Source organism: Apodemus sylvaticus, chromosome 7 (assembly GCF_947179515.1).
Source record: "Apodemus sylvaticus chromosome 7, mApoSyl1.1, whole genome shotgun sequence".
Classification (NCBI taxonomy): Eukaryota; Metazoa; Chordata; class Mammalia; order Rodentia; family Muridae; genus Apodemus; species Apodemus sylvaticus.
Genome location: NC_067478.1, coordinates 110,811,621 through 110,821,623, shown reverse-complemented (window position 1 = coordinate 110,821,623; position 10,003 = coordinate 110,811,621). Strand labels below are relative to the sequence as shown.

The following is a 10,003-nucleotide window of genomic DNA, read 5'->3' as shown; positions in this document are numbered from 1 at the left end:
TGAAGGCCCTGAGTTCAAATCCCAGCAACCACATGGTGGCTCACAAATATCTGTAATGGGATATGATGCCCTCTTCTGGTGTGTCTGAAAATAGCTACAGTGTACTTACATAAAATAAACAAATCTTTGGGTCAGAGCTAGCAGGGCCAGAGCAAACAGAGGTCCTGAGTTCAATTCTCAGCAACCACATGATGGCTCACAACCATTGGTACAGCTACAGTGTACTCATATACATAAAATAAATAAATCTTTTTTTTTAAAGAAGCTTTCATCAAGAAAGCTGTATCACTTTCTATTCTCACCAAAGTGGCGATTTATATTTGTTTTTCTGTTAATTTATTTCCTTTCCATATGTTGCATCTTTGGATTTTTGTTTGTGACTTTACACTTACTGGTAATATTCTTTACCCAGGCTAAATATTCTTTTACTTACTAATTTGAGAACTATCACAGTGTAATAGTGAAACTTGTGGCTTCTGGACCAGAACACAGGCTTACATAGGTCTGTCACTTGCTATGCTGTTACTGTTACTGTTCATTTCATCAAAATAATACATGGTAACACCAAGGAGAACCCCAATACATGATGAATGCTCAATGACAGCAAGTCTTTTATATTTTGCACATCAATTCTTTTATTATCATGTCATGAATATTTACCTTTTGTGTTTATCTTTATCTACAGATATTTGTAAGAATGGAGTTTTATAATATATTAGCATATGTTAACAAATTGTACATAATAATGGATTACATTATATTTTCATACATGGCCCTACAAACACACACACAGAGATAAATATATAAATTAAAAAAGAAAATCCCCCACAGAAATGCCCACAGGCCAACTTAAACTAGAATGAATTTTTCCTACTCAGGAGATTTTAGATTGTTTCATTAACCATTAAAAGTAATGAACATATATTGTAAACTTCCCAAACTGCATTTCATACATAAACTGAGACAACCTTTAAGGGATACTTTATAACAAGCAGCGTGTTATAGGAAGTCTGCACACGTCTGTGGACTATGCGCACAGTCTGCTGTGAAGTGAAGAGGCAATCCTGGGACCGAGAGGAGACATCTGCCTAGCGTCTCTGTGCTCTCGTGACCGCTGTCGTGAATGCGGGTCACCTGCTCCTGCTCTAGCAGCTGACTACTCAGTCTCACCCACCTCCTCCTCAAACATGCGCCCATCACCACATCCTGCTGAAACACCCAGAAAGGGTTCTTCACATACCTGCTCATGTAACACCAACCCCAAGAACATTCAGTAAGATAAAGGCTAGGCTAGATATGAAGATATGGACGACGTAGTGTCAGCACAATGTCCCACATACAACCAGGACATATACAGCAATACATCACACAGATGATTTCTTAAATAACTGATGCCTTTGACAATTTATTTATTTATGTCATAAAATACTTTTATAATATACATAAGAAAATCCACATTTAAATGAGTAGGAAATATAATGGCAAGTGATAGAATTTAGTGTTTATAAATGAAACCATCAATTAACAGTCAGAAAAGAAATACAAACTGTAAGAACTGAAGCCATGCATTTCAATATTTTTAAATTGCAAGAAGGTATTGGGCTTTTAAAGGTAATACATAGCTTACTATATTTTTCAGTGATCTCAAAACAGATTTGAGGAAAGTGTCATAGATAAACAGGAAGGGAACATAAGACAAGAACTCTGGGAAGCAAAGGAGTAGTCCAGCAGCTTGGTAAAGGTACTTATGTACGTGTTCTTCAATTTACATTTGTTCTTATTGTAAGAGAAAAAGCTAATATGTTAATATGAGGACTCTAAGATATATGAAAATAACTATTTAATAAAGCTTGAACTCTGTGAAAATGTGACCACACTGTGCACTTAGGATCAGAGTGACCACAAGCTGTGTGATTCTTAATGCTTCTGTATAGAATATGCAGTCCCAAATGCTACAGTGTCACTGCCCACCGCTCTTCAGAAAGCAGCTCCGACTAGCTTAAGCTGGTAAGCGTTTGTTGTCCTTTCTCATTGCAGTACTCCAGTCATATCATGAGCTGTGACTGGCCACAACCTTTATAAAAAACCACTGAGGCCGGAGAGGGACTCAGCAAACTACATGTTTCTGTTTGCGACCTACGGGAGACCTTAAAACCCACAGCTTCAAAGGACAATTCAGAACTTGATTATAATATATACTTTTGTCATGAATAACTGGCTAGTGAGGTTTCTATAAAAAGAGACTCTTAATGTTATATTTAGCACGAATATCAATTCTCACAAATATTAGTACTTGACTCTCAAACATGTATAAATGAAATACAAACTGGGTGAAGTTTTACATAGAAAAGATATAAATACTGCATAATATGTAGTGAATATTTGCACATACCCTTTTATGTTAAAGCATAAAATACAACTTGCAAATCTGGTGCTTCTAACTATGTCTTCTTAAGACACTTTGTGACACAGCTAGCAAAGTCTCTCCATGGTATAGACAGACGCTCCCTTGGTTTAAGGCTTTCCAGCAGGCTTGTAGCATGCATCGGGCTGCCAGAGGCGGATATCAACAATAACCTGGTTGAGTTTCTGCATCCAGAGATCCCGCTCTTCTTTAGTATCTGCAGAGAGCCAGTTCCTGCAAGGGCAAACAAAGGTCAGCTTCCATCTCCACCATTCCACCCCCCCACCCCACCCCCAATGCCTTTGCTTAGAAAACATAAATCCCTCAGCGAACCTGATTTGCTGCCTACCAATAGTTGGATGCAAACCAATAGCCAAGTGCTTCTCTGTACAGTGGTGTACCACCATTCTTGACTGGGTCAACTAATCACCACAGTAATGTCTTAGTGTTTCCTTTTTTTCCTTTCCTTTCCTTTTCTTTCCTTTCCTTTTCCTCTCTCTCTCTCTCTCTCTCTCTCTCTCTCCTCTCTCTCTCTCTCTCTCTCTCTCTCTCTCTCTCTCTCTCTCTCCCTCCCCTCCCTCTCTCTCTGGAATCTCAGGTCTCACTGAGTGACTGCTACACATCCCCATGTCTATATCCAGCAACAATCTGATGAATAAAGATTGTGTGGCATTCTACTCTCCATTACTAATCATAACTGAAGACTGACTTCAAGTTTGTCTTGGGCATTTTTGTTGGAGTCTCTGCTGACTTGACAAAGGGTAACCTGGGAAAAGAAAAAGCTCAACTGAAAAACCAGCAGACTGGCCTGTAGGGTAACTGTGGGGTTTTGTCTTGATTGAGAACTGATGTGGACGCTCCTACCCGGGGCAGGTGTTCTGGGTTTAAGAAAGTGTATCAAACAAGCCATGAGAAGCAAGCAGAGTTCTTCCGTGCTTCTGTTTCCCTTCCTGTCTCCAGGCTCCTGCTTGAGTTCCTGGCCTGACTTCCCTCAGTGATGGACTGTGTTATGGAAGTGGAAAGCCAAATAAACCCTTTTCTCCAATTGTTTTTTGGCCATGGTGTTTATACTTATGATAGACCTGACCTCACTGACGTTTTCCATATGCCTAAGAACAAAGCCTGAAATTACTTAGCTGACAGAAATAAGCATAGTACCAGTACATACTTGGTGACACAGAGTGTGTCCCTACACTGGCTGACAAGAGTCTCTCGGTCGTCTTCTCTTTGTGGTCGGACAGTAATTAATTCCAGAGTGTTTCGTCTTGCACAAAATTCTCTGTTGGCTGGTTCTATCTGATGACTGATACAATTGGCCAGATTTATCCTTCCTATGGGATTCTTGAAAAAATAAAATGTACAAAGTATTAGTAGAAAACAAGCACAGCTATTTAAGTCAGTAAATACTAAGCAGTTTATTTTTTTTTTAATTCGGTATATTTTTTATTTACATTTCAAATGATTTCCCCTTTCATAGCCCCCCCACTCCCAAAAAGTCCCGTAAGCCCCCTTCTCTCCCCCTGTCCTCCCACCCACCCCTTCCCACTTCCCCGTTCTGGTTTTGCTGAATACTGCTTCATTGAGTCTTTCCAGAACTACTAAGCAGTTTTTATGTTTATAAACTAAAGTTAAAAAGCCATTAACTTAAAATGTTTAACGACCAGGAATCAACAAGCACGCAGCTACTGATGACCTGGGAGCCTCCCCTGCACCAGGCCGCACATACACTTGCTTTCAACGATGGGACAATGATCCACACTTATCAACCACTTATTAACAGCCAGACTGTTTTCAAACACACAGGTTGACAATCCAGGGACTCCAGGCAGTGGACTGACGTGGCCCATCTGGGCGTGGGCGCATGCTCAGTACTAACACATCTGTGCTCCATGGACACTTGAGGACAACCCCACATTATCGTATGACTATGCGTGCATATTCACACTATACACGTCTCCACAATTGAACACACACAGACATACTACACACACATCCAAAAACATCACAAAGCTATGTAGATAAACTCATTTTTGATAATAGAAGGTTCCTCAAATTTTTTTAAAATAGAATTACCATATGATACAGCAGTCTCACTAGTTAAACTAGTGGGATTGCTCTGGAAAATAAAACCAGTATGTCAAGGAAATCTATCTCATTGCAGGATTACTTGTAATAGTTATGATATGGAAAGAACACAAAGGACCATCAGAACATGAGTTAATAGACAGTGGGTTCTCTGAGTGAGAACAGCCCTGTGCCGTGCGGACTCCCAGACGCTCGCTCAGGCGGGCTCATCCCTCGCTCGCTGCTCAGGTCACAACAGTTAGGAAATGGAGACAATGCAAATGTCTCCACCTCATCAATGGAGAATGAAAACGTGGCACATACACAGTATGGAATACTATTCAGCTGTAAAAAAATGAGATTTTTAGACAGCTGGAACAAGAAAATATACTAAGTACAGTACCGTAGACCCAGAAAGACGGACACCGTGTGCCTTCTCATTTGTGGCTCTTAGTTCCAAGTTCAGACGTGAGTACATCAATACAGAAAGCAAAAAGGTCATTTTTCTGACTGCAAGGTAAGGATGGTCTTTGTTTTGTTTTTTGTTGTTAAGACAAAGCAGTACAAACAAGCAGTATAACAAGCTGATAGATGCAATTCCCTGAACAATAGAAAGTGAAGTCAAACCAAAGACTAGGGAAATGTAATTTCAATTAAAAAAAAAAAGGTAAAGACTGGAGAAAACGAGTGCCTGCTCTAGTGCATAGTGGCACATGCTTGTGACCCCAGACCCTGAGAAGGAGGCAGGGTCAGGAGAACCTCGGGTTCTAGGACCCTCTGCGTCATATGGCAAGACTGGGCCAAAAAGACAGAGAGAGAAATGGACCAAAGTATGACAAGATATAAATGGCTGTCTCAGCTACATTTCTATTGCTGTGACAAAGAACACGACTAAGACAACTTACAGAGGAAAATGCTGGGGGTAGCTCGTGGCTCCTGAGGGTAGACAGTCAGAGTCTGTGACTATCACGGCAGGAGCACGGCAGCAGGCAGCTGGGAATGGCGCTGCAGCAGTAGCAGGAGCTTACACCTGATCCTCAAGTTGGAGGCAGAGAGAGCTAAGTGGGAAGGCATGGGATTTATAACTCCAAGTGACCCCCTCAGAGGCCACACCTCCTGTCCTAGTGAGGGTTCCTATTGCTGTGGTGAAACAGCATGGCCAGACCCACCAGGGAAGGAAAGGGTTGATTTGGCTCATACTTCCATTTCCTTATCAAAGGAAGTCAGGACAGGAACTCACACTGCTCAGCCGGCTTTCTTATAGAGCCCAGGACCACCAGTCTACGGATGGCCCCACCCTCCACGCGCTGGGCCCTCCTGCACCAATCACTAATTAAGAAAATGCCCTACAGCTGGATTTTGTAAAAGCATTTTCTCAGTTGAGGTTCCCTCTTTTCAGATAACTTTAGCCTGAATCAAGCTAAAAAAGAAAACTAGCTGGCATACTTCCTAATTCCCAAACAGTGTCACCAACCAGAGTCCATGTATTCAAATATATGAGCCTCATTCAAATCATCACAAAGGCCATACACAGAAGACAAGGTGCTACTCTAGCAATGAAGACACAAAGACAAACACAAAGAATGCATGTCTCAATCAGACTGACAAAAGCTGGTGACTCAAAAGTGTTTACGAGAATGGAGAACTTAGGAGAACATGCAGTGCCATCTACAGACTGTCTACCTTCATCTACAGGTGAGCAGAGCTACCAAGAGGAAAAGGATGTTGCTGAATCCGATTCAGTCTGCTTCACCTAAGTGACTAAATCCTAGCTCCTCTCTACACCTCTGACAACAACTGCAAACTGATTTGCCGCATCAGCAGCATCACACAGATTCTTAGGGAGCAGAGAAAAACCAATTAGTTTTTCACAATCCTCATACATTCCACACACACGCCCTCCTGAGGCTTTGGGGTACGTCTTCACCTTCCACAGCCTTGCTGCTCACGCCCTCCACTTCAACCTCACTGGCCTTATGAAAAGCCACAGGCTGCATTTAAACGCAGCAGTGTAGAAATCATCACGTTTGCACATGCACAATAAACCAATCGATTCACTGTGACACGTTCATACAATGGAATCGTATCCACTGGAGGGAAAGGAACAAACTGGGGCAACATGCCAGCCCAGAGCAACTGCACGTCCCACACTGACCGGATGGTGGGGACAGGGGTCCTGCGTGTAAGTCAGCAATGTGCAGTCATACACACACTAAAATGCTAACAACTACAAAGGCGCAGGACTCTCACCACAGGCAGGATCTCGAGTAGAGGAGAAAGTCACACGGGGAGGCTCAACTGGAGAGCTCACGCAAGTTGTTTGTTTGTTTGCTTCTTTAATGCTTTCGTGAATCTCTCAAATGTTTTAGAATATATTTTAAATAATAATAATTTTAGAGCCTGGAGAGATGGCTCAGTGGTTAAGAGCACTCGCTGTTCTTTCAGGAGACCCAGATTCAGTTGCCAGAAGCCACATGGTGGTCACAACTGTCAGTACTCCGGGAGCGGGGGATCTGGCGCCCTCTACTGGCCTCCACGGACACCAGGCACACATGTGATGCAGACAGGCATGCAGGCAGTACACTTTTGCATATAAAATAAAAATAGATCTTTTAAAAATATTTTATAATTTTAATTACTATACTGTAATGCTATTTAGTAACTATTAAAAACATTATAGGTGTCTATTGCTTTAGAAAGATATTAGAATATCTTATCAAAAAAAGTTTATTTTAAAAAGCATTTGTTTTTGTTTGAAAAAGACAAATTCATAGTCTAGAGATTAGGCAAGCAGCACCGTCCTTGCCCAGCAGGCGACCAGAGTCAAGACTGTGGGCTCAGTACCCAGCAGGAGCTGGGCAGGAGTAGGAGGGGCAGGGAAATGATTCGTGGATGCTATGTATTGTTAGCTGTGGAAGGGCACAGTCAGAACATGAACAGTTATTCTTCATTATTCATAAGGAAGGGAAGCTAAGGAGTGGGGACAGGGGACATGCACTCATGACGCACCACACAAGCCCAGCAGGACTTTCCCCACTGACTTGAATGTGACAACTACCTTACGCCTCTCATCATCTGGGTAAGTCCAGTAAGAGATACAGTTGCCAGAGAGAGCACACCATCTGCGATGCCAGGCACCAAAGCCACTAACGTCTTCAAATATGGTCTGCAAGTTAATTAAAAAACTGATATTAGAATCCACCCATCCCTCTATCCCTCTATCCATCCCTCCCTCCCTCCCTCTATCCATCCATCCATCTATCCCTCCCTCCCTCTACCCATCCATCCACCCACCCACCCATCCACCCACCCATCCATCCGAGATGGTGTTTCTTTGTAACACCCCTGGCTTTTCCTGGAACTTACTTTGTAAATAAGGCTGGCCTGGCCTTGAACTCACAGAAACCCTTGAGCCTCTGCCTCCCAAACTCTGGGATTAAAGGTGTGCACCACCTGGCTGACATTAGAAACTTAAGAAAAAGTTTCCATATGCTATGATATTTTTATATAAATTTTTTGCATGATTTTATCCTATCTTTCAGCTCAGTAATAAAAGTTTGATTGTTTTTGTCAAAAATGCACTGAGGAATATCTAGATCAAGCTGGGCCCGGTGCCACATGCCTTTAATTGGGAGGCAGAGTTCTAGGACGGCTAGAGCTGAGTGAGAGTCTGTCTTACAAACAGACAGAGTAGTGACAAAACTGAGAGCCAGCGCGTGTACTTTGTAAAGTGATGCCAGCATTTTTAGGCAGCTGCCATTTTTTACAACAAAATGTTGAAAGAAACCTACCACTTCTCTTTCAAGTGTAAGAGAAAGAAGCAGGTTCAATCCTCTCAGGATCAATCTGAGCATGCTCCTGCCTCCTTCCTCACTACCCCTGTGAACCGGCTATTCAGCCCCCGGAGTGACAAGACCCACATGTTGAGGACCCTGCTTTAGGAAAACGGAAGAAAGGGTAACAAAGGGCAGGAGATGGCACTCACAAGAAACCCTTTCTCCTCAACAGTTGAATTCACTTGACAGTTTATCTTTAAACAGATGTGACCTTCCAACGGAGATAAAAAAGGAACCTGTGAAGAAAAGCCAAACACTATTTGTAAAATCATTTTCACTATTCACAATAGCTGGAGAAGCAGAAACAACATAAATCTCAATCAAATAATTAAATAAATAAAATGATTAGGACTGGAGAGATGGCTCAGTGGTTAAGAGCACTGACTGCTCTTCCTAAGGTCCTGAGTTCAATTTCCAGCAACCACATGGTGACTCACAACCATCTGTAATGGGATCCAATGCCTCTTCTGGTGTGTCTGAAGACAGCCACAGTGAACTCATACACGTAAAATAAATAATTCTTAAAAAAAAAAAAAAAGTCAAACAAGTGTCTCCTGGTGTTTGGGCTAAGGTAAGGAGAAGCCATCAAACCACGGTGAAAGCAATAGGTGGGAAGCACTAGGCTCCAGGAATATATGGGCCTCTGCTAGGGACTTCCCCTGTCCTGCCGCCGCTGGGTGAGTGGGACCCTGCTTGCCAGGCCTCCCTACCACATCTCAGGAGCAAATGCTAGCTGCACACAGGCTGGAAGCCAGAGGGCCAGCTCAGTCTCAAGATATCTGAAACAAAACTGAACCAAAACAACCCAAAGGTGCACTTGAGTTTAAACCTCTGGAGGCTGAGAGGACTGCCCCACGCTGGGGGCCAGCCTATGCTACATAGTGAGATAGATAGTAACAAAAACCAAAAAACAATCTTGCTGGGTGTGTGGGCCCATGCCTTTAATCTCAGCACTCAGGAGCCAGGCGAAAGTGGATCTCTGAGTTTGAGGCCAGCCCTGTTTACTAAGCAAACAAAAAACAAAGAACACCAAATAAAAACCAAATAAACACAACAAGTCTTTAAAACAAAGCAGAGAGTGACTGTGGAAGCAGGAAGGCAGGAAAGGAAGGGAAGGCTCAGCTTGGCTGAGTCCTGGGGCTCAGCTCAGCCCCAGCCCTTGTTTCTGCTTCCAGAGGGAAATGTGCCACCCAGCCCTACCCAGCCCTGCCTGAATTGAAGTTTGCTTGGCTGCTCTCGCCTGGAGACCAAGAAGGCCCTGTGCAATGTGTACATCAGTGAAAAAGGTGACCGAGGTGGACATCTGACACCCACAGAGTACAAGACAGTGCGAGGATTTATGATACAACACGATGGCCCAATCTGTAAATAAACAATCCCTGAAGGATGAAGTTTAAATATTCTGCAAGTTTCTCTGATGAACTTTGGTAACATCTTCATAATTTATTCTTAAAGCAAGAAAAAGAAAGGCTGACTGTGGGGTGTAATTACCCACATGTGGGCAGAGTGAAAGTCAACGAGCTAAGAGCTCAATGCAAAGGGAGGAGAAAAGCAGAGGAGACAGGGCCTGTTGGGTCTGTGACAGCTGTGAGCACAGGCTGCGCCTGAGACAGATGGACTGAGTAAGGAAGGCACAGAAAACAGCCTGGCCACTCTGACCACACAGACTGGAGAGGAAGGCCACCAGAGGCAGAGGCGG

At 43.0% G+C, this 10,003-nt stretch overlaps 1 protein-coding gene across 5 annotated transcripts in view; it reads right to left on the bottom strand.

Moving 5' to 3' along the window:
• Positions 1-1,392: 1,392 nt before the first annotated feature.
• Anln (anillin, actin binding protein) overlaps positions 1,393-10,003 on the bottom strand; it is a 50,724-nt gene continuing 42,113 nt past the window's right edge. For all 5 annotated transcript variants that reach the window (XM_052188807.1, XM_052188809.1, XM_052188808.1 and 2 more), the window contains 4 exons: positions 8,454-8,540; positions 7,527-7,634; positions 3,573-3,745; positions 1,393-2,638 (listed from right to left, as the gene is read on the bottom strand). In XM_052188807.1, the coding sequence (XP_052044767.1) occupies positions 2,515-2,638; positions 3,573-3,745; positions 7,527-7,634; positions 8,454-8,540 (492 nt within the window). In that variant the 3' untranslated portion in view covers positions 1,393-2,514. The remainder of the gene's footprint in view (positions 2,639-3,572; positions 3,746-7,526; positions 7,635-8,453; positions 8,541-10,003) is intronic.